The sequence below is a fragment of the Astyanax mexicanus genome, chromosome 15, assembly GCF_023375975.1.
Source record: "Astyanax mexicanus isolate ESR-SI-001 chromosome 15, AstMex3_surface, whole genome shotgun sequence".
Lineage (NCBI taxonomy): Eukaryota > Metazoa > Chordata > Actinopteri > Characiformes > Acestrorhamphidae > Astyanax > Astyanax mexicanus.
Genome location: NC_064422.1, coordinates 4,314,447 through 4,340,440, shown reverse-complemented (window position 1 = coordinate 4,340,440; position 25,994 = coordinate 4,314,447). Strand labels below are relative to the sequence as shown.

Sequence of the window (25,994 nt, the reverse complement as noted above, 5' to 3'; positions counted from 1 at the left end):
TAACCTGAGTAAACATAAAGGCACTTTTTAAATTATACTTTCATTAATTTAAAGAAAAAAACTTGCAATGAGTGTTTTACATCTCTGTGGAAGAATTTTGTTCCACTTTTCTTTACAGAATAATTCAGCCACATTGGACGGTTTTCAAGCATGAGCAGTCTGTTTAAGATCATCCACAGCATCTCAATCAGACTCTGACTATTACACTCCAAAACCTACATTTAGTTTTTTTCAGTCATTCAGAGGTAATCTTGTTTGTGTGCTTTGGATCATTGTCCTGCTGCAGAATTCCTGATTCCATTTATTATAGCAAGTTGTCCAGGCCCCAAAGCAGCAAATCAGCCCCAGACCATCACACTACCACCACCATGTTTTACATTTAGTATGATGTTCTTTTTCTGAAATTATATGTTAATTTTTAGCCAGATGTAATGGAACACACATCTTCCAAAAAGTTCCACTTTTGTCACGTCAGTCCAAATAATATTTACTGAAAGTCCTGAAGATCATCAAGATGTTTGTTGGTAAATGTGAGATGGGCTGTTGTGTCCTTTTTGGTCAGCAGTGTTTTTTGGAACTCTCCCACGGATATCATTTTTGACCCAATCAATTTCTTTTAATTAATCATTAACACTGACCTTAACTGAGGCGAGTGAGACCTGCGGTTCTTTTAATGTTGTTCTGGGTTCTTTTGTGACCTCCTGGATGAGTTGTTCATGTCGTTTTGGAATAATTTTGTTTGGTTGGCCTTTCCTGGGAAGGTTCACCAGTGTTCTATGTTGTCTTCATTAGTGAATGATAGCTCTCACTGTGGTTCTCTGGAGTCCTAAAGCCTTAGAAATTAGTTTGTAACCTTTATCAGACTTACAGATTTTTGAGATCTTTTATCTTTTTCATGTTGTCAGACTGGTTCTATTTAAAGCCCCACTAGGTAGGATTTCCTTGATTTTTTATTTTTTTAAAGAAGTAAAATTACAGCTTGAAACTCACTGCAGTGCTGCATTGAGGTGTAATAGGAGGAATAGCGGTGCTCTCGTGTCTGTGCCGGAGCTCCTCTGAGCTCAAACCAGACTCTGTAAGTTTTCCGAGACGGCCGCGACCAACGCTTGCGAGAACTGCGACCTGCTTTCCGACCTTTAGTTCTAACAGTTCTACAATGACTACTGGTTCATTCTTTACAAACTAACATACAGCCAAAAAGAGACCGAATATGTCTGTGAAAACCAGAAAACGAGAAAGAGAAACTAATCGGCCTGAAACATTTATTACACTCTGCAACTGTAGGGGGAGCCCACAAGCACAAAATTTCAATCCTACTATCTAGTGGAGCTTTAAGTGATTTCTTGATTCTACAGGTCTGACAGTAATCAGGCCTGGTTGTGGTCAGTAGTGAAATTGAACTCAGCTTTCTAAAAAGTGTGAACAATCAAGTTAATAATCACACTTTTTTCACAAAGGGCTGGATTGGTTTGGATATTTTCCCCCTAATAAATGAAGTCATTGTTTAAAAAGTGCTTTTTATATTTGCTCAAGTTATATTTGTATTATATTATAGTTTGTTTGATCATTTGAAAAATATAAGTGTAATAAAATGCAAAACCAAAAGAAATCTGTAAAGGCACAAATGCTTTTTCATGCTGCTGTATATTGTTTCCAACACTTGAAATATTAAATGAATTGTGCAATGTCAATGAAGATTTTATATACATACCTGAATAAGCAACAGTGGTTATCACAGCATATTCCAATGTAACTGTTGAATGTTTAATGAATCTACAGACATTGTCTGTAAAAAACAAATGTACAATTATAACCTAATTATATTTATTCTCTGTACCATTCACGGCTCCAGCACTTAATGAATAATGAAGTGTAATAATAATTAAAACATAATAAAGTTGTTCATTTTGGACATACATGTATGTATCATAAATGTACACTGCTCAAAAAATTAAGGAAACCCCTAAATCACACAACAACCATCAAGAAACAAACGTTTCAAGTAGAAAATCTTCACTGATGTAAATGTTGTAGTTATTTGAAAATAAATAAGTAAATAAATAAAATAAAAACAGTGAAAGGAAACCAGAATCACTAACTCATGGAGTTTTCATACTGGAAATCACAGTAAAAACTGCCAGAACTGGATCAGGGCATCAGTGAGCTGCTGTGCAGTCTGTGGTGCAGCTTAGCACTGTTGATGCACTGATAATCCCAGAGGTTCTCAAATAGATTCAGGGATTGAGAGCCAGTCAATGACACCTGGTCTAACATTGGCTCTGAGGCTTCCTGCTCAGTCTCTCACTTTTCCAGTTAAAGCCCTACGAGATGCCGATCAGACCCTCATCTGGCTCCGCTGGAAACAATAAGATAACTGGGTCAAGTTTATGTATTCTTTCAATGGCCAGAAAACACAGTAAACCCTGACAGCATGTATGAATGTGCCACCCTGGAGGATCTGAACTGCCTGTGCAACCAGGTATTTAACCAGTAGTGACAAAGACACTACTGAACAATCAGAAGTATTTGTATGTGGCTGCCACCTAAACAAATATTCTCATATTAGGGTTGTCTGGTTGTTGATGGTACAGCTATTGTCACTTTCATTTCAACAAAATGAGGTGAATGAATAAGCAGGTAGATTGATATCCCAGAAGTTTACCTAATTGTGTTATACTTAAATGATTAAATGTTCCCTTACCTTTTTTGAGCAGTAAATATTACTTAAATACTTCATACTTCATTTTCCATCACTCTGATCAGTAAAGTGTACCTTGAAATTCATTCAGATATGGAGCAATCCAAAACAGGAAAACAATCCTTAGCAGATTAAGGGCTGAGCAAGTAGCAGCTTCTGTCAAAAACCCTAGAAAAGAAAAATCAGTTGTAATTAGGACTGTCGCGGTGAAATAATTTCCCCTGCGGTTTTATATGATGGCTCAACACCATGATATGCGGTATGACACGATATGCATTTATTGTAGAACTACATAAATGTTTTTTATAAATACTTTTTCACATGCTTTTTTGCGGATAATATAATAGATTTTTTGTTTACGGGCTAACGAGCTTCAAACCTGCTTTACTACTGCTTTACCAAATAAACTTGAAGCTTAATCTAGGGTTCCTCAGGACAACGAAGGTTTTGGAGCAGCTGGACATCAGCATGAATCACGGCTTGGATAAAAAGCGCGAGATATCATTTAATTAAATGTATTTAAACAATAATTTAAATAACAGGTGTGTCGAATAATGACTCCCCGGCAGAATCCGACTCTCTTTTGCGTGCATCCACGTCTGGTAAACATGTGGGCGCTAGAGGTTACTCTCGCACTGTCGGTTATTTTTTGTGTTTAAATAACGCTTTATATTTATGTTTCACTCAGAACACAGCAATATATAAAGCCAACTAAAGACTCTTGTTAGACAGTGCTAGTTTAATTGTATATGACGAAAGAAAGATGGGTTTTGCAAGGGCGTAGGAGCGGGCTTGATATTGGGGGGACACATTTGCTATTATGAACCAAAGCCCACCCTATAGTTTCCTAGAAAAACATTTGCAGAATTATGTTTAATCCCAAATAATTCTTTTTTTCTGTATTGTGTTTATTATTATTTACATCCAAGTAAAGGAGATTTAACAACCTAAACCGGTTACTCCACATTACATTTATTGTTGCTAGAAAAAAAATATACGTGAAAGGTCTGAATTATATACATATGACAAAAACTGATCAGTTATCACCTAATTTTTAAAATAATATAACATATTTGATTAATATTATTATTAATTATGCATTGTATGTTGTATATTTACATTTTCTCCAAACTGACTAGCATTGTGTCCTGCACTTTTAATTGTTTCTACTGAAAGCACTTCTTATCATGGTGTCCTTTTATGAAAAAGAATGTAACTTTACGTTTCATAGGGATTTTTGTCAGAAGTTAATATAAACGTTAGACGTCAGGACATGTGGTCTTACTGTAAACTACAAATGAACAGAAGTCAGGTTAGATCAGTGTTTCTTAACCCTGTTCTTACATATTCTACTGCATATTACCACTGTTCTGCATATTCTACAGCTTCCTCTGCTTTAAATGCACATAATAAAGTAAGTGATGGTATGATGTGTCTTATACACTGCTGGACATACATAATGATTAATTTATGATCCATAGAGGGCTAAGAGATTAACAGGTAAACTCAGTAAAGGACTGTTTATTAGCTAATCAGTTGGATCTGGTGGAAAACAATTTTAAGGGCAGTGATTAGGGTTAAGAAACTGCTTTAAACTACCAACATTACCCAGTGTTGTACTAAATTCTAGCCATTATCTCCATCCAGCTTCTAGCTGACTAGTTACCTAAATGAATGAAAATTAAATAGTTATTAGCTGATCAGGTACAGGGTAAGCTGAACATTAGGCTATATAGTTTTGTTTTTCTTAAACTAAACTAATTCCAAAGCTAATTCAAAAGTTAAGCTAACTGACTGTCACAGGCTGTATTTTATTAAGTTCAGAGTTGGTTTGATCTGTATGTTTTGATTAGTGCATTTTTAACCAGCTATCAGAAACATAGCAGTTTACATGGTTTACATGGTTAGCCTACCGTTACCTTTCTGTTAGAAAAATCGCTGTATATCCATATCTGGTTTAAAATCAGCTGCTGTATCCCAATCGCGCTGCTTAATCTCACAGCGGGGGAGGGGCTTCCCCCCCACTAGCACATTCTCCTGCGCACGCCGCATAATCAGCAAGCTGATTGGCTGTGTCTACTGAGAGGCGGAACTTAATTCCTGAACCGGCTTCGTGATTGGCATTAAGAGATTTCCCATTTACTCAGCGGTCACCTGTCTCCTCATTAATAGTACTTGAGTACTGCTGATCTGAGCGAAACCATTTTATTTTTGGGGGGGACAAATCCACCTTTTTCTAATCCGTCTTGAGAGCACACGGTGCTCAGCAGTTACCTTATTTTAAAGACACTACTTTCAACAACACCCATTTTACTCTCCCATTAATTTAAATTAGGCTTATAAAATAATTCTATAAAAAGGATAATAGTTTAATGTAATATGATTATATAACTTGTCCTACATCTTACAATTACATTTGGTCACATCTAAAACACATTAAAAATATTGGAATGAATTATCGGATTTATCAAAATTGCAATATAAATTCCCCACTCAAATAAACATCTTAAAAAAAATTAATTATTTTTATTTTAGGCCAGCAATTATAATTGAATATAGTGTTACAGATTTAAAGCAGGAGATTTTTATTGTTCTGCCACTTCAGGCCTTAACTAGAACTGTGCCTGTGGTCTTCCATTTCCTCACTATGTTCCTCACAGTGGAAACTGACAACCTACATATTTGTTTTCAGGTCATTTGAGAGTTGTGTTCTGAGGCTCCTATGCTGTCACTCTTCAGAGAAGATGCAAAGAGGAGAAAACCTTGCAATGCACCTTCAAAGTACATTCTGTAGGAAATGAGAGTGAGCGTGTGCAATGGCTACAGCAGCCCAATTTCAAAACACCACAGAGAGTTGTCTGCCCCGCCCACCCCTCCCCAGTCACGACGCTACCTCGGGTTGACAAATTTAGCAGGCTGAATCTACACAATCTACAAAAAGTTTAGACAGGTAGGAGAGACAGAGAACTTAGAGTACGAGTGAAAGGAGAATACAGCAATTCTAAACTCTTCTATCACCCGTATTTAGCGTTATATTGACTGCATGTTACACGAGGGAGCTATCGGCCGGGCTTTGTGCTGTGCCACGCCGGAGACCACCATGTCGGCCGGGCTCTGCGCCACGCCCTGGAGCCTCGCTCTGCCTGAGATACAGCTAAGCGCTAACCTTGCTAAGCTAACTATCTCTGTCAGGTACCCTGCCTTGTTATCCCAGCTGCACACAGATCACTGATATGAATGTGAACACTACATTTTTTAAACACCAGTCCCTAGTAACATAACCTGGTGGTGGTGATAAATTACCTGACTGAATCAGCTAGCCAGATAGCTTACCTGTTCAGGAGAACAGTAGCAGCTCTGGTTCAGTCTTGTAGTCTTTTTAAGCTCCAAGTCTCCACCGTTTGAACTCACTGCCAATATTCACTCTTGTTATATTCCTGCTTTGGTCACTGAGCTTTTTTGAGACATACTGTGGCTTTTTAAGCTGTGTAGCAGCTGAGGATTAACTGAACCAGCCCTGCTAGCTTCTGTCCTGTGCCACCAATCGCTGGCTGTAGTCATGGGCGTGGTAGTGGGGGGGGGGGAGTGCACCTGACTACCCAGGGCCCGAGTAGAGAGAGGGGACCATCCTGATCCCTGTGTACTGGCACTGGTAGGGGCCCACTGACATTAAAGGGGACATGAAACATTTCAGTTTGTACAAGTTTTCTAAGGAATTAAATGTAATGAAATTTGTTTGGGGGGGAATTTTTTATATAAAATGTTTACACACTAAATTATATATTTATAATATATTTATGTTTGCTACGTTTGAGCTAGGGCGCCGCCATGTTGCCCGTGCAGCGCTGGTGACGTCACGAGGTTGGTTGGTTTGAGATCCCAGGCATATAGCTAGAGAAAAAGCGCTTGTTGTTTGTGGAGATTATGGATGAAGATGAAGCTGAACTAGGCTAACGTGGAGCATTTACTCAGAGATCTTTCCTGTATAAACCTGAGCAGAACTTTTCAGATGCTTTTCTGAGAGCGAGGGGTTTTGGGAGTGTTTATTCTCTCTCTACGTGAAGCCATGCAGAAACCCTGCAGCGCGACCACAGCAGGTACTACCATCCAGTTAACCAGCTAGTTTATATACATTAAGCTATTTAACATGTAAAGTCCAGAGTTCATTAAGACTGAATGAAACGAACATGATTTAAGTGGATATTGAAACACCAAGGCACTGTTTGGTTGATAAACCGTTCAGTTTAGAAGTTAGAAGGCTTACTGGGTACTTAGCTTCATCTAGTTAGTGTTAGCTAGTTAGCTAGCGTTGGTAGATAGCTAGCTAAGTAGCTAACGCTAGCTATGTTCTCTATAAATTGTCATTTTATCTAGACTTTCGGTAACGGTACCTCTCGCTGAGCGCGTTGTTCTCGTTCCGTGCGGCTACAGCTACCGCTCTCATAGTAACGTTACCCTCAGTAGGACGGTCTGTACATTCCAGCTGATCAGAGGAAAAATAAAAAACGGAAAAAAGCCTCGGACTGCAGCTTATTTATCCGGCGCTAATGCTCCTGACTTAAACCCTCTCCTTCGTATAGTTCTGGTCTAGAAAGTGCTCGCTCCTAACCCCTAGCACTGCAGCTAACCGGAGGATTCTCAGCTTCAGCGCTGCCAGCCCCGCTGAAGGTATGAAAGTGAAAGTGAATATTTCTCATTCCTCACCCTATTCAATTTCACTACTCCCAGTATTGCTACACACAGGGGCAATACAAAAGTGCCCCCCGCTCTGCATTGAGTTTTGGTTTGGATTTTATTATCTATTGAGGATCTAAATTACGATATTCTCATAGATTATAGTAGTGAGGCGTGTATGTAGGTCAAGGGACCATGAGCAATGACCAAACAAATTCTGTGTTTCAATAATTAGTGCCAAAATGATTAAAATCAATAAAAAGACAAGGGTGCCCAAATGTATGCACCTGTCTAATTTTGTTTAAAGAATTATTGCACACTTAATGTAAATCCTATAAACTTCATTTCACTTCTTACATATCACTGTGGTCATCTGCTAGGATATATTTAACTGAAATAGCTGATCTTAACAACCAATGATTTATAAAGAAAAATCATGAAAATGATCAGCGGTGACCAAACCTTTTCATAAAAACTATATTCTGCCAAAAAGGCACACATTTGACAATCAAGTTAAAAATCTAACAAAAAGAGAAAGCTGTTTTTTATGAGAGTACAACAGTAATGCTGTTTCTGTTGTTAACTGTTATTATTTTGAAAGTGGTTTAACTGTAACAGACTATACGTAGTTCTGGAACAGAGACAGTGTGTGTTCGTGTTTCGACAAAATTAGTTGATGATTCTTTTTTTTGTACAACAAAATGAGCTTTTGTGCAGGATATGAACTATTTGCTTATCTGTCTGATGTAGGTGTGTAATAGAGTTTTACTGAGGTTTGTTGTGTTGTGAGAGAGTTAGTGAATGCAGAGAAAGTTCTATTTGAATTCTTAAAAAGTAAACAAAACAGGAAATGAACTATTAGGCTAATCGTGAGAAGTAAATGTGTTGATGAGTTAGAAGATTAAAAAATATATTTAAGCACTGGAAACACTTGTTAGCAGCTGTAAAAAATGTAAATACATTTTATTTTAACATGAGACTCAACAGTACAGTTATTATGAGCGAATCATTAATTACAGCACTTACCCTCGATTACACCCCACAGTATGAAAGCAAGAAACATAGCAACGTTTGGAGAAATGACAAGCGCAAACTGTACAGACAGGCCGGTTCTTCCATAGTCTAGAGGAAATAAAGTATTTAATTATGAGTGTTTGACTGTAACACAAATTTATGATCAAATTAAGGATCAAATGAAGAATTTACTTACCTTTCCTTATTAAATATGTACGAGCGTGATAGCTTAGAAAGACTGGAAATACAAAAGCCAGTGTGCAGAGAAACAAAACCCCAATATGCATACTGGAAAAACCTGTGTGACACAAATACAGATACAAATACATATAACTTCTTACAATAACAACATATTCTTTTTCTTCTTATAGTATAGTATAGTATATTGTAAACTGTATTTTGTATATGTATGGTAGTGTTTATGGCTGGAGTGACTCATTGATGTAATCATTGGCACTGATTGTGAAAATAGCAAGGGGCCAACTGCAGCTTTGAAGGACCTACAAGGCTGTATAGCTGAGGATGGTCTGCCTGTGCATGTGACAACAATCTCACAAGCTTTACACAAAGCTGGCCTGTATGGCAGGATGGTGAAAAAGAAGCCACTCCTAAAAAAGTGTCATGCTGAATCTCGTTTGTGCTTTGCCAAAAAACACTTGAAAGTTTCTAATGACATGTAGCAAAAGGTTTTATAGTCAGATAAGACCAAGATTTACCTTTTGGATTTAATTCCAAGCTGTATTTTTGGAGAATACCAAAAACAGCATACCACAACCAATACACCAGACCTACTGCAAAGCATGGTGGGGGTAACATTATGTTATGGGGGTGTTTTTCTGCAGCAGGAACTGAGCAATTGGTCAGGGTTGAAGAAAATATAGATGGTTCCAAGTACATCGAGTTTCTCGGGGAACACATGTGGGGAATCTGCATAGCAGTGGCTTAAAGATAGGAAGGTAAATGTCTTTCATTGGCCAAATCAGAGCCCTGACCTAAATTCAAAAGAAAATCTATGGATGGATTTAAAGAGAGCAGTGCCTTTCCGGTCACTCTAACCAACACAGCACCATCCATCTATCAAACCACAAAACCTACTAATCTAACCAGCACAGAGTCATCTATCTGTTATCAAACCCCAACAATTAATTCAGCTCGGAAACCCCAGTTAGCTGTTAGCCATTATGGCTAGTGCTTCATTTGGTCTTCATAATAAGAGCTCCAGACCACAAAATAAAAATAAACAGATGTATACTAAAATTTAAGACCGTTATAGCTAAAATAATAATGATCATTAATTTTTATTTAATTTTATGTAGACATTTTTATAATATAATTATATTATCATATATATATAATTTTGTTAATATTTGCATCTCATTGTTAAATATTTTATTTGTAAAGAACAACAAATTTCAGCAGTTAATGTAAAAGTATATTTGTAGGGCACCGAGTGGTCCAGCGGTCTAATGCGCTGCCACTATGAGCGGGAGGTGGCAGGTTCGAACCCCCGCTGGGGTGAGTTTGAGCAGTGGAGTCGGCACTGTGGGGAGTTTCTGTAAAAATGTAAGTAATTTTCTTCTGTATTTTCACACACTGCTGCCTGTGTTTATCAAACTAGTACATTAAATACGGTTTTAAGTTGTTTTCAAGTGTTGTTTTCGCCTTACTTTATTTAATATAAAGGTTTATTTAATATAAAGTAAGACTTGACTGGCTAAATCCAGCATTAGCTTAGCAGGTTAGCCAAATCACGGGTTAATCTAATCCCCCTTTAGCTAAGTTTCCGAACCTTACACGCAGCCAGCGCACTAATGTAACCCCCGCTGGAGCCGTAGCAGCGTCAGGCGGCAGTTATTCGGTGTAACAGATTTAACGGTTAAACATAATAACTGTAGATTAACCTGTAACTGAGTGGTTTACTGCGTAAATAGTGGAATTATGATCGTTTTCTCTATGAAGCGCTGTTACTAATTCAGATTATTTTGTCCCCAGGGATGAACATGATTACCGGCCGAGACAGAGGCTCTTATAACTGGGGAGCTGAACTCCCGTCAGACCGGCTGATTTCTTTTAAATTGAATAAAGTTTTCTCTCTTTACATTATTAATTTGGCTTGTTGTTGTTTTTATTATGACTGTGCTTATTATATTATCACATCTGAACTAGTGGGTATGTGTAAATTTTACACTTTTATTCGCAAATAAATAAGTAATTTATGAAGCATGTTATGTTTTTGTTTTATGTCAGTACCTAAAATGTCAGTATATATGTTCATACAGCGTTGCTGAAAACGATGGCTTACAAAGCCTCATTTATGTTCTGGATTATATTTTACCCACATGTAAACATTTGAGTAAAGTGGCCATTCATAACCTGCATAAAGATATGTGACACGATGTAGCAATTAATTATTTGAATCGAATCGTGACAGTGACGATACCCTCCCCTATTTACAATGCACTGATAAATGTGATTAAATGTGTAACATTTAGTTTAATTAATCACAGAGTAGATAAATATTTTTTCTTATTTATTTGCATTTTACACAGCGTCCAAACTTTTGGAATTTGGGTTATGAAATATATATATATTCTTTAGGGAAAGTTCAGTTAGGGGGTTTTCATACCTGTAGTTCATTTCTCTGGTCCAGGGGTGCGTTTCCCGTACAACGACGGAGCCTAGCATTGAACTAACGTGGTACGATGCATCGTTAAACTAACTAACATCTGAAGTACGACCGTTTCCCGAAACCATCGTACTTTGTTGGTACCACAGAAGTCTGAACTATGTTGGTTTAAACCACCGTGGTCTTAACTAGGGTGTTTCCAGATGTGTTCGGCCAGACTTTCCCAGCAGAAAATGTGCAAAACTCACAATCTTTAAAATATTATGCCAAAAATATGTTACTAATGTATCATTTAGTCTATTTATATTGTAATTATCACCAGAACATAACGGACAACAATACTATTAATAAAATAACAATGAACTGCAAGTAAAATGTACACAATAATTGCTACCCACTGTGCAAAAGGACACTGGGCCAGATCCGTTTTGAATTGTGCCGGATCTGGGCCAGATCCTTTTTGCTATCTGGGTATATATTAATTATTATTTGTAACAGACAGTGTTACTTAAAAAAAAAACACATATTTGCTATTGCAATATTTTTTTAAAATAAAATAATCACCATTCTGAATGAGTCTTATTAAAATGAGACCTGAGAAATGTGTTTTACTCAGTGGTTCAGCAGAGCGCCTACGACGGTGCAGCGCGCAGTGTTCTGTCGAATTGTGCAACCCATCGAGATGTGCTTCTCAACACCAGCGCCCATGCAGGGAAAATTTTTTTATTCATTTATTGTTTTTTTATGGTAATTCTGTTCTTTTTGGGTGCATTAAACAACCAGAAACCCCTTGCCATTATTTCTAGTATTACAAATGCGTAAATGACAGCTGATGATAATGAAAGTAATAATAAGTGAGCAATAATAAAAAAATAAGGTTTATAATCACCCCTAATAACCCTAAACTGTCTCCTGATATTTTGATTCAGGCTTTCCAAATATTCTACCGAAAGCATGTTTAAATATGGGGCTTTTTCTAGCAATTTTATATTTAAAAATGAAATATGCACTAGGGTAGTATGGTTTGACAGGGTAGCAAAACTCGACAGAACACCGGATGGAAGCCTAGTTCAAATCCCAGTCGTGGTTTTATTCTCTTAATGTTTTTTTCATAATGGCAATTAATGTTATTATTTTTTACATATATATTAATGTAGCCTACATATTTCTACGTATTTCCTGTAATATATTATTTAACAAATACTAATTGATAACATTTGTATAGGCCTAGAAACACACGTACACAGGAAATTTGGCAGTGTTAAATCAACACTGTTAGTGTAAAATTAACACTTATTAGTGTTAAACTTTACACTCTCAGTGTTAATATAACACTAACAGTGTTGATTTAACACTGCCAAATTTCCTGTGTATTGGCTAAATAATACATTTTCTTTATTCACACTCTGTCTGGCCCTGTTACCTGTTCAGCTTTCTGAATCCTATCGTCCATCGTCTGCACTAATCACCAGGAACTAAGCTCTTAACGACAGGTCTAGAGCTGTAGTTGGAACGACGCAGCTGAACCACTGTAGTTGCGAACATTCGCTGGAACTACGGTTTTGGGAAACACCGGAGTACCTTAACTAAGGTTCGCACTATGCAAGTTACTAACGTGGTTACCTCCATAGTTCCAACCACGCTTTTGGGAAACACCTGCGTCGCAGCTGCATCGTCCAGACTATGTAAGTTGCTAACGTAGTTAGCAACTACGCTTTTGGGAAACGTACCCCTGATCAGGTGATTAGTTTGTTTACTTGGAGAGTTTTCTCCATTTGTTTGGTTTGGTTTCACACAGGCATAAACCTAAACGCACCAAAATGCACACCGATAAACCAAGCGAGCAGGTTATGTCCTCTGATTGGTCAGAGTTGTGTTGCGTGTAAATAAATATAAATATATAAATATAAATAAAGAAATATAGCGAGAAGATTCTGTGTTCCAGTGCGTATATCTGTGCTTTAAAACTAAATGCTGAAAAAAAATGCGCTTTTAAACAGTGATTGGACTTGCAGCTCAGATGTAAACATAGTAAACCAAGTCGCGCGGCTGTGAGCAGTGAACGCAGCACAGACCACACGTGCATGGACACAGCGTTTGTTCATAGCTGTGAACGCGTCCTAGCATTATCTGGCTAATATATCAGTTTAAACAGCACCTTATCAGCACCTTATTTGGCTCAAATAAATGGACTATATTTAATAGCTGACTTGGTTCAAAACTGGATCACGTGCTCACCACAAGCGAACCGCTCCAGAGTTCGTTTGGGACTGGACCGAGATCTCCTCCTCCCGGTTATTTTATTCCGCACCCGAGTGCGATTACTGTTTTCACACCTGCTCAATGGAACCGCACTAAAGTTACAAACAGACCAGAGTTTGTTTTAACCGGACCAAATAGTGCTGGTGTAAAAACGCCTTTAGTCTTATCTTTACAACCAACCTTTTTTTTACAAAACTGTAGACAATCATACATATGTCTACATTTCACAACATCACGTATCATGTGTATAAAAGTGAAACTCACCAAGCTGCTGAACTTCCACGGTTGCGTTTGCTGAAAACTCCCCAGAGAAAACTTCACACATATACAGGCCTTTGTCTTCAGTGCGGAGATCCTTTAATCTAAGTGAGAAATTCCCTTTGCTGATTTCATCAAGGCTGAAGAACTCGACTCTGCCCATGTAGCTCCCATGCACGGATTCTGTCTTGACCTCACCATCTTTGAACATCAGCACCAGAATATCTTGATCCACTTTCTTCCATGAGACTTCTTCCATCTCTTCAGGTGGGATATGGGAGTCTACAGAGCAGTTCAGAGTGACGGCCTCACCGACATATGCAGATATTACATGACCTCCAGTCACAGTCAAACGCTCTAAAAAATATATCAAGCATCAGATCAGATGAGAAAAATCTATATGCTACTTTACACAGGGCCTATAAAAATACAGTGAGGAAAATAAGTATTTGAACACCCTGCGACTTTGCAAGTTCCCCCACTTAGAAATCATGGAGGGGTCTGAAATCTTCATCTTCAGTACATGTCCACTGAGAGAGAGATAATCTAAAAAAAAGAAATCCGGAAATAATGATTTTTAAAATAATTTATTTGTGTGTTACTGCTGCAAATAAGTATTTGAACACCTGCCAATCAGCAAATATTCTGGCCTTCATTGATCTATTAGTCTGCCTCTAAAAGTCCACCTTATTATTCTAAATAAGAAACACCTGTTTGAGGTTGTTAGCTGCATAAAGACACCTGTCCACTCCACATAATCAGTAAGACTCCAACTACTTACATAACTAAGACCAAAGAGCTGTCCAAAGACACCAGAGACAAAATTGTAGACCAAGTACAAAGCAATTATTAGAAAATGGATGAAGCTTAACATGAGTGTCAATCTCCCTCAGACTGGGGCTCCATGCAAGATCTCACCTCGTAGCCTATCAATGATCCTAAGAAAAGTGAGGAATCAGCCCAGAACGGGAGAAGCTGGTCAATGACCTGAAGAGAGCTGGCACCACTGTTTCCAATGTTACTGTGGGTAATTCACTAAGACATCATAGTTTAAAGTTCCCCTGCTTAAATCAGAACCTACTAATCTAACAAGCACAGCGCCATTCATCTGTTATCAAACCCCAGAACCTACTAATCTAACCAGCACAGCACCATCCATCTGTTATCAAACATCATAACCTACTAATCTAACCAGCACAGCTCCATCCATCTGTTATCAAACCCCAGAACCTACTAATCTAACCAGCACAGCACCATCCATCTGTTATCAAACCCCAGAACCTACTAATCTAACCAGCACAGTGCCATTCATCTGTTATCAAACCCCAGAACCTACTAATCTAACCAGCACAGCGCCATCCATCTATTATCAAACCCCAGAACCTACTAATCTAACCAGCACAGCACCATCCATCTGTTATCAAACCCCAGAACCTACTAATCTAACCAGCACAACTCCATCCATCTGCTATCAAACCCCAGAACCTACTAATCTAACCAGCACAGCTCCATCCATCTGCTATCAAACCCCAGAACCTACTAATCTAATCAGCACAGCACCATCCATCTGTTGTCAAACCCCAGAACCTACTAATCTAACCAGCACAGCGCCATCCATCTGTTATCAAACATCAGAACCTACTAATCTAACTAGCACAGCGCCATCCATCTGCTATCAAACCCCAGAACCTACTAATGTAACCAGCACAGCTCCATCCATCTGTTATCAAACCCCAGAACCTACTAATCTAACCAGCACAGAGCCATCCATCTATTATCAAACCCCAGAACCTACTAATCAAACCAGCACAGCGCCATCCATCTATTATCAAACCCCAGAACCTACTAATCTAACCAGCACAGCACCATCCATCTGTTATCAAACCCCAGAACCTACTAATCTAACCAGCACAGCGCCATTCATCTGTTATCAAACCCCAGAACCTACTAATCTAACCAGCACAGCGCCATTCATCTGTTATCAAACCCCAGAACCTACTAATCTAACCAGCACAGCGCCATCCATCTATTATCAAACCCCAGAACCTACTAATCTAACCAGCACAGCACCATCCATCTGTTATCAAACCCCAGAACCTACTAATCTAACCAGCACAGCGCCATCCATCTGTTATCAAACATCAGAACCTACTAATCTAACCAGCACAGCGCCATCCATCTGTTATCAAACATCAGAACCTACTAATCAAACCAGCACAGCGCCATCTATCAGTTATCAAACCCCAGAACCTACTAATCTAACCAGCACAGCTCCATCCATCTGTTATCAAACCCCAGAACCTACTAATCTAACCAGCACAGCACCATCCATCTGTTATCAAACCCCAGAACCTACTAATCTAACCAGCACAGCTCCATCCATCTGTTATCAAACCCCAGAACCTACTAATCTAACCAGCACAGCTCCATCCATCTGTTATCAAATCCTAGAACCTACTAATCTAACCAGCACAGCACCATCCATCTGTTATCAAACCCCAGAACCTACTAATCTAACCAGCACAGCTCCATCCATCTGTTATCAAACCCCAGAACCTACTAATCTAACCAGCACAGCTCCATCCATCTGTTATCAAATCCTAGAACCTACTAATCTAACCAGCACAGCACCATCCATCTGTTATCAAACCCCAGAACCTACTAATCTAACCAGCACAGCTCCATCCATCTGTTATCAAACCCCAAAATATACTTATCAAACCAGCACAGCGCCATCCATCAGTTATCAAACCACAGAACCTACTAATGTAACCAGCACAGCGCCATCCATCTATTATCAAACCCCAGAACCTACTAATCAAACCAGCACAGCGCCATCCATCTGTTATCAAACCCCAGAACCTACTAATCTAACCAGCACAGCACCATCCATCTGTTATCAAACCCCAGAACCTACTAATCTAACCAGCACAGCGCCATCCATCTGTTATCAAACCCCAGAACCTACTAATCTAACCAGCACAGCGCCATCCATCTGTTATCAAACCCCAGAACCTACTAATCCAGCCAGCACAGCTGCATCCATCTATTATCAAACCCCAGAACCTACTAATCTAAGCAATACAGCACCATCCATCTGTTATCAAACCGCAGAACCTACTAATCTAACCACCAATTTAACACAAGATTTTTCATATTGATTGAGCAGAAAACATATTAGTGAACTATTAGATTGTGTTGACAGCAGAGTGTGATCCAAGATGGCGTCGGTGTGCGTGGCTGGCCGTCTACTCTCTCTCTGTTTGGCGGTGTTAGTGCTATTAAGCTTCGGAACATCACTTATTGAGTCTCTGTTGGTGTATGACCGCCAGTCTTTGTTGGATCTGAGACAAAATGTCAGTGATATACGTGCGTTTTGCCAAGGAGGACAAAATACTCTGCCCCTGCTCCTGGCGGGGATACCAATCCACCTGTATCGGGCCTCGACTCAAACAGAACCTACTAATCTAACCAGCACAGCGCCATCCATCTGTTATCAAACATCAGAACCTACTAATCTAACCAGCACAGCGCCATCCATCTGTTATCAAACATCAGAACCTACTAATCAAACCAGCACAGCGCCATCTATCAGTTATCAAACCCCAGAACCTACTAATCTAACCAGCACAGCTCCATCCATCTGTTATCAAACCCCAGAACCTACTAATCTAACCAGCACAGCACCATCCATCTGTTATCAAACCCCAGAACCTACTAATCTAACCAGCACAGCTCCATCCATCTGTTATCAAACCCCAGAACCTACTAATCTAACCAGCACAGCTCCATCCATCTGTTATCAAATCCTAGAACCTACTAATCTAACCAGCACAGCACCATCCATCTGTTATCAAACCCCAGAACCTACTAATCTAACCAGCACAGCTCCATCCATCTGTTATCAAACCCCAGAACCTACTAATCTAACCAGCACAGCTCCATCCATCTGTTATCAAATCCTAGAACCTACTAATCTAACCAGCACAGCACCATCCATCTGTTATCAAACCCCAGAACCTACTAATCTAACCAGCACAGCTCCATCCATCTGTTATCAAACCCCAAAACCTACTTATCAAACCAGCACAGCGCCATCCATCAGTTATCAAACCACAGAACCTACTAATGTAACCAGCACAGCGCCATCCATCTATTATCAAACCCCAGAACCTACTAATCAAACCAGCACAGCGCCATCCATCTGTTATCAAACCCCAGAACCTACTAATCTAACCAGCACAGCACCATCCATCTGTTATCAAACCCCAGAACCTAGTAATATAACCAGCACAGCACCATCCATCTGTTATCAAACCCCAGAACCTACTAATCTAACCAGCACAGCGCCATCCATCTGTTATCAAACCCCAGAACCTACTAATCTAACCAGCACAGCGCCATCCATCTGTTATCAAACCCCAGAACCTACTAATCTAACCAGCACAGCGCCATCCATCTGTTATCAAACCCCAGAACCTACTAATCCAGCCAGCACAGCTGCATCCATCTATTATCAAACCCCAGAACCTACTAATCTAAGCAATACAGCACCATCCATCTGTTATCAAACCCCAGAACCTACTAATCTAACCACCAATTTAACACAAGATTTTTCATATTGATTGAGCAGAAAACATATTAGTGAACTATTAGATTGTGTTGACAGCAGAGTGTGATCCAAGATGGCGTCGGTGTGCGTGGCTGGCCGTCTACTCTCTCTCTGTTTGGCGGTGTTAGTGCTATTAAGCTTCGGAACATCACTTATTGAGTCTCTGTTGGTGTATGACCGCCAGTCTTTGTTGGATCTGAGACAAAATGTCAGTGATATACGTGCGTTTTGCCAAGGAGGACAAAATACTCTGCCCCTGCTCCTGGCGGGGATACCAATCCACCTGTATCGGGCCTCGACTCAAACGCCCCGGCGTAAGCATCGCCGCCGTCGCGGTAAACGTGGCGGTCGACAGGTGAGGCTAAAGTTCTGCCTGGCACACACCTCTTTCATCTCTCAGACAAGACCTGGATTAATTATTCCATTCGTCGTGTCCTGGCGTTTTCTGGAACCCATCAACACCTGCCTGATACCTGTCGTCGGCTTGGGCGAAGATTTCCGGCCCCGCCGCTCCTGCTCTCCTCGGCTCCGCCAGCGCGGGGTGAATCCCCGCAACTTGAGGACGCTGCGCTGGGCTCCCAGACACGCCGAACCCCACTCCTCAGCTCCTGCCAGGATCGGGCTGGTGAACACCAGATCACTGGCAAATAAAAATTTTATCCTGAAGGACTTATTTTACTCTTGCTGCCTGGATTTCCTCTGTGTGACAGAGACCTGGATTAGTGCCGGTGAGTACAGCGCTCTCAATGAACTTTTACCGGCTGGCTGTAATTATTTTAATTCCCCGCGGGCGTCAGGTCGTGGTGGAGGAACGGCAACAGTATTTAGAAATGACTTTAAATGTAAACAGCGCTCTGTATCAGCTTCAATATCCAGCTTTGAAGTCACTCTATTTGAGGTGGGTCGCTCTGACCCGGTCCTTTGCGCTGTTATTTACCGACCCCCCAAATACAACAAGGACTTTTCTTGCTGTACTTATGCCAAACTACGATCGCGTCCTTATTGTCGGGGATTTTAACATTCATGTCTGCTGTCCTGATAAACCTCTGGTGAAGGACTTTTTAAACATCATTGACTCTTTTAATCTAGTGCAGTGTGTGTCGGGTCCCACACATGAACATGGCCATACTCTGGATCTTGTTCTTTCTCACGGCTTGTCTGTTTCAAACGTTGAGATCTGTGATAGTGGGGTTTCTGATCACATGCCTGTTTTATTTGATGTTGTTTTATACCATGCTGCAGTTAAATTGTGCGCTCCCGCTCGGCTCTGTCGGAGTTTTAATCCGTCCTCTGCCGGTCAATTTTCCACTGCCTTCGATCAGCTCTGCCCCACTCCTGACTCTGCCCCTGTTCATACGGAGGAGCTCAGCTCCTGGTTCAACCAATCCTGCCGAACCATACTAGACTCAGTGGCTCCGTTAAAAACCAGACAGCCTACAGTTAAACCTGAGCCATGGTTTAATGACCGAGCTCGTGAGGCGAGGCGGGAATGTGCAGATGGAAAAAAGACAAGCTGCAGGTCTCTTTTCACATTTTAAAGGATAGCTGGCGAACTTATCAGAACACAATCAAAGAAGCTAAAAGGGAGCACTTATCAAACATTATTATGGCAAATCGTCATAACCCACGGGTGTTATTTAAAACCATTAACTCTGTTCTTAAGCCCCCTCAGCCCATCTGCTTGGAAGCAGACCCTGAAATGTGCAACAACTGCACTTTTTTATTGATAAGGTTGCCACTGCAAGAGCTCCTATCACAGCTCCTGCCTCTGACTCCTCTGTCTCTGCCCCCAGCCTGGCTGGGCTTGATAGGTTTGAGCCTGTGACTCTGTCACACTTGAAGGATATGGTGGGTCATACAAAGCCTTCAGGTTCTCCCTGTGATGTGGTGCCTCCTCACTTTTTTAAAGAGGTTATACATAGTATAGGGCCGCAGGTTATGGCCATTATTAACAGCAGTCTGACCTCTGGTGTTGTTCCTTCGAGTTTTAAACATGCTGTAGTGCAACCCCTGCTCAAGAAACCTGGCCTTGACTAAACTATATTGGCAAACTATAGACCGATCTCCAAGCTCCCTTTTATTTCGAAAATCTTAGAGAAAGTTGTTAATGCTCAGCGGAAATCTTTTCTGGACGAGCATAATACTCTTGAATTTTTTCAATCTGGTTTTAAAACCCTACATAGTACAGAGTCAGCGTTGCTTAGGGTTTATAACGATATCCTCCTGGCCAATGATTCAGGGGACCATGCTATTCTTATTCTGCTGGATTTAACTGCAGCATTTGACACAGTTGACCATAGCATTTTAGTTTCCCGTCTGCAGCACCTAGTGGGCATTTGTGGTAGTGCTCTGGAATGGTTCAGGTCCTATCTGTCTGACAGAACTTGGTGTGTTCGTTTTGCTGGCTCTGAATCCTCCTTAGCTCCACTGTCATATGGGGTTCCACAGGGCTCAATTTTAGGACCTCTCCTATTTTCACTCTATCTGCTCCCATTGGGCTCCATTCTGAGAAAACATGGTGTCTCCTTTCATTGTTATGCTGATGATAGCCAGATTTACATGCCACTAAAGCAGAAAGACAGCAGCAAGAGAGAGCACATTACTCCCATTCTAGAGTTCAGTTTAAGATTCTTTTATTTGCTTTTAAATCTTTAAATGGACTCGCTCCACCTTACCTCACTGAGCTGCTCTGCCCCCACTCCCCTGCTCGGTACCTTAGGTCAGCTGATCAGCTGCTCCTGGAGGTGCCGAGGTCAAAGCGCAAGCTTAGAGGGGATAGAGCTTTTTCAGTTGCAGCTCCTAAACTGTGGAATGGCCTACCACTTTGTCAGACAAGCCCCGTCACTGTCCACGTTTAAAACCAGGCTAAAGACTCATTTTTATTCCTTGGCTTTTAACCAAATTTAAGACTTTGTTCTTGTTTTATATATTTATTTATTTATTTATTTTTTTTTCTGTTTTTATTATTTTATTTTGTTTAACTTTTACTTTACTTGGCTCATATATTTATCTAATACAATTTATTTTTATTGATACCTATATTTTAATTTGTCTTATTGTTTCTAGTGTTTTTTTTTTTTTTTATCTTATAGTTTGCTATGTACAGCACTTTGTTGCAGCTGTTGTTGTTTTTAAAGTGCTCTATAAATAAAGTTGAGTTGAGTTGAGTTGAGATTAAAATCGAAAATTGAAGATTTTTTTTGGCCATATCGCCCAGCACTAGCTGGTATATATTAATTTTACAGAGCAACATATTGTCATGTCTTAGCTCTGTCTCATGTCTCTGTGTGTCTTCCCCACGTGACCTGTGCCTCTCTGTGTCTCCTGTCAGTAGATTTCCACCATGTGTTTCTCATTTGTAGCTCCGCCCCTTCCCCAGGTGTTTCCAATTCTAGTGTGTTTTATGTTACTATAAATAGCCCTCCTCTGCCACCTTGTCCTCCGTCGGTCTTTGCACCTTCCCCTGTTTTGTCTCTCCGTGTTCTTCCGTGTTTCATAGCCCTAGTCATTGCCCGTGTTTACCTCAGTTAATCTCTTGTGTATGTTTTCTAGTTTCTTGTTTATTTCCTCGTTTCCCAGTCCTCTGCTTAGTGTTTTGTTTCTAGTATATTCCTTGTATATATCCCTGCCCTGTTTAGTTTTGGTTATTTCTTGGTATTTTTGGTAGTTTCTAGTTTCTTGTTTATTCCTTGTTTATGTTCTTAGCTTTGTTTGTTTCTTTGTTTATTTACTCCCTCTTTGTATTTATATTTTTTTAGTACTTCTTGTTTGTTGAGTTTATGTTCACTAGTTCCTCTCGTTTGTTTTGGTTTACTTTATTATTACGTGTTCTTTGTTATTTGTTTATCTTTGTTATTTATATATATATTTATTAAATTATTCGTTTTCGTCCCTACCTGCACTTGTGTCCGCCTCCTCGTCTCCCTGCCTGGGTCATTCCTGACACATATTTTATCTTGTAATGTAAAAGTTATTCTTTAAGACATTTTTGAGTAGCCATGAACCCATACATTGGTCTAGTGTTCTAAGAGATAAACAGTTATTACAGCTCCAGTTACTTTTGTTATAAGACATAGGTGTCAGGAAGGTGACCCAGGCAGGGAGACGAGGAAAGCGGACGCAAGTGCAGGTAAGGGCGAAATAAATAAATAATTTATTAAATAAATAACAAAGAAACAAGGAATAAGTAACACGAAACAAAGATACACAAATAACCATTAACCAAAACAAATCAGAGAACATAAACTAAACAAACAAGAAGTATTAATGATATAAACAAACCGGGAGTAAATAAATACAAAACTAAACAAGGCAGGGATATATACAGGGAAGGAACAAGGAACTAAACACTAAGCAGGGAACTGGGGAAACGAGGAATGAAACAAGAAACTAGAAACATACACAAGATATAAACTGAGGAGCAACGACTAGGGCTATGAGACACGGAGAAACACAGAGAGACAAAACAACAGAGGTTAGTGCAAAGACCGATGGAGACAAAGTGGCAGAGGAGGGCTAATATACTAACATAAAACACACTAGAATTGGAAATACCTGGGGAAGGGGCGGAGCTACAAATGAGAAACACGTGGTGGAAATCTACTGACAAGAGACACAAAAGAGCACAGGTCACGTGGGAATAACACAGAGACATGAAACAAGACCAGGACGTGACAATAGGCATCAGTTCACTGCATTTACATCACAGAGCGTGGCATTTATACTGTTCATATCAATATTAAAATGTTATCATATCGACTGAAATTAAGAAGAATATTGTGATATAACTTTTGTCCAGCTCTGAACTGAAAAGGACAAGCTACAGGAATTGGCCATCGGATGGGCATTTGACTGCAATGGAGTATAGTCTATCAGACACGATATGTTCAGTTTAAAGCCCTTAAAACACTTTTATATTTTCTTTTTATTTTCTTTATCCTAAGACTTTAAGCACCAACACTTTTTCAGTAAGTTACCTTTCTTTGTGCTTCTAAAAAATAAAAAATAGCTTTATGTTGAGTAGATTGTTGGTTAATCATTTTCAGGTAAATGTTGCCTATATAGACAGTGGTTAAAAATGGAACCTGTGAAACTGTGAAACCTGTGTTAAATGCAGTCAAAATTGTGTGCTGGTGCAACAACAAAAATAGTCAAAAATAGGCGCACCAGTGCAAAAAGTCTAGAGCTGCCTCTGTAAAAATGTTCTCCCATTACTGAGTAACATAATCAGTCTATTGGGCATGTGAGATAGCCGTGTATCAGTGTAGCCAAAACCCCTCTAAATAAGCCTCAAAGTAAATAAAGTCTGCATTATCTGCCTGATCTGAACTGCGCATGTGTGTTTATTTATGATAACTTCACTAATTTTTGTGAGGAACTGTTCCTCATAGATATGGAAGAGGAGGAGGGGGAGAGGGGGCAATCGTGCTGGGCCATGTCAGAATCTAACCAAAACTAGTTTGTACACCTTTAGTGTAGGAGTAGTATAAAAAGCTTTGGTCACAGCTGATAATTTTCATAAGTTTTTCTTTATGAATTATTGATTGTTGGGATCATCTATTTCAGTTAAATATATCTTATAGCAGATAAACACAGTGACATTTGAGAAGTGAAATTAAGTTTATAGGAATTACAGAAAGTGTACAATATTTACTTTAACAAAATTAGGTAGGTGCATACATTTGGACAGCCTTGTTGTTTGTCATCTAATGGTATGATATTATTACGTTACATTATTACATTTCTCCACAATTATATAACAATGCTGTGACTGTCTGATACTTGATATATCACAAGACAATCTTCCACAATACTGCATCTGTGTTACTGAAGAAGATGAATCACACACTAGATAAACAAAATACCAGGAATTCTGGATTTATTGGTGTCAGTTCCACAGAACTTTTCCTAGTTCATATGATTTTACAGCCCATTTTACATACTAATAGTTTTATACTGTGCGACAAATAAAATTATACCACTCACCGATCTCCTTTATTTGAACTGAAGTTTGAGCAGATTCATCTTGTCTGTGAACAGAACAGTTGTAAACTCCTGCATCTTCAGTGGTTATATTTGTGAGCAGGAGGGAGAAGTTTCCGTGCTTGATCTCCTCAGTAAAGAAACTGGCTCTTCCACTGTAAGCCTGGTTCTGAGACTCTGGTCGAATTTCTCCATCTTGGAATAAATGCACTAAAGATTCAGAGTCAGTTCTCATCCAGTCCACCTCCAGCTCCTCCAGGGGTATGAGGGTTTCAGTATAACAGGGTAGCATCAGTGAGCCCCCCAACTTCACAGTCAGAGGACCAGTAGGACCTAAAACATGGAGCCCTAAGAGAAAATAAAACAAGGTCAACAGACTAACATTTATCACCTACAAAAAATTAGCTACACAAAGATCCTGATGTACATGGTATTTTTGTTATGGCACCACAAAAAGTTTGGCACTTCTTACTTTAATTTTGTTTTACTAAAATGAACAAAAAACACATTTTAAAAATATAATCCCATATATAGTCTAATTTCTGTCCTCTACTGTGAATAAAGTGTATTATTTTTTTACATCTTTATTGATTTAGATTAATGCATAACACCACCACAGTTGTTTACTCTTTATTTTAGATGCTTATCTCGTTTTTAAACCCTGCTTTCTGTACATATACTCAGCTGTAATGACAGTTATAGACAGTAGTGAAGAGAGTATTTAAGGTGGTAAGGAGCTGTATAGGCATGATCTTCTGCTCTGTTATTTAATAAATTACAGCAGAAAGAAGTCAAGTTTAAATATACCTACCGGAACAGGATAGTAAGAGTCCTGACAGATAAACGCAGATAGATAAACTCATCTTTACTCGAGGGAGAGAAACTCTGCCGAACAACCAAAAACTGCTTTACTTTCACTCTAGCCAGCAGTGGGCGGGGCCCGAGAGCGGCTGTCAATCTTTAGGGCGATTATAGCCAATCATATAACAGCTAAAAACTCGAACCGGCCAATCAGCGGAAGGAGGGATTGTTTTAGTGTTTTTTTGTTTGTTTTAAAGCATCAACAGAAGAGTCTTCTCATGTAACGTTACTTAGTACCCGGGATATTACAGGAGGGGAGAAATTTAATAAAATATCCACCATTTTCTTTTTACACATTATAACAGTCCGAGCTTACCCCTCTTCTCCCTGGAGGTCACACTCTACTACTGAACTCTTGTGGGAGAGACTTCAGTACACATACACACATATAAAAAAATAGCTTCTCTTGCACATGTGGACAAAATAGTTTGTACCCCTTGGTTAATGAAAGAAAAACCCCATAATGGTCACAGAATTAACTTGAATTTGACAAAAGTAATAATAAATAAAAATTGCATGAAAATGAATAAATTAAAGTCAGACATCCCTTACGGAAAGATTATAAGTTAATATAGAATATATTAACTGTCAATATATGGAATTACTTAATTTCACAATTTACTGGTTAATTGGAAGGATTCAACAACTTCAATATTTTTCATGGATACAGTATGTGCTACTGATTAATATGTGACTGAAAAAAAATATCAGATATTAGATTTACAAAAAATACTGAAAATCTTTAGGCTAATATACAGTGTTATGTAGTAATTAATATATTTCAATATATTGAAAAATACATAAGAAATTGCTGCTTATATATATATATATATATATATATATATTGTATATATGGGAATGTAATATATAAAATACTTACTTAATATTTACTCATGTACGTTAATATATTTAGTTTTATATATAGCAATATGCTTGATTATATATTTAACCATATATATTACTATATAACTACTACATATTATCACATATATTGGGTTGTACTGAAC

The 25,994-nt window shown here is 39.1% G+C and overlaps 1 protein-coding gene across 1 annotated transcript in view; it reads right to left on the bottom strand.

Annotated features, from left to right (window-relative positions):
* The window catches only part of LOC103040198 (butyrophilin-like protein 2), a 275,510-nt gene extending 250,500 nt beyond the window's left edge, over window positions 1–25,010 (bottom strand). The window contains exons 1-3 of the mRNA XM_049464769.1: window positions 24,938–25,010; window positions 24,130–24,474; window positions 13,539–13,889 (exon numbers count right to left, since the gene is read on the bottom strand). Coding sequence (XP_049320726.1) covers window positions 13,539–13,889; window positions 24,130–24,474; window positions 24,938–24,989 — 748 coding nt within the window. The 5' untranslated portion in view covers window positions 24,990–25,010. The remainder of the gene's footprint in view (window positions 1–13,538; window positions 13,890–24,129; window positions 24,475–24,937) is intronic.
* Between the last annotated feature and the right edge of the window lie 984 nt (window positions 25,011–25,994).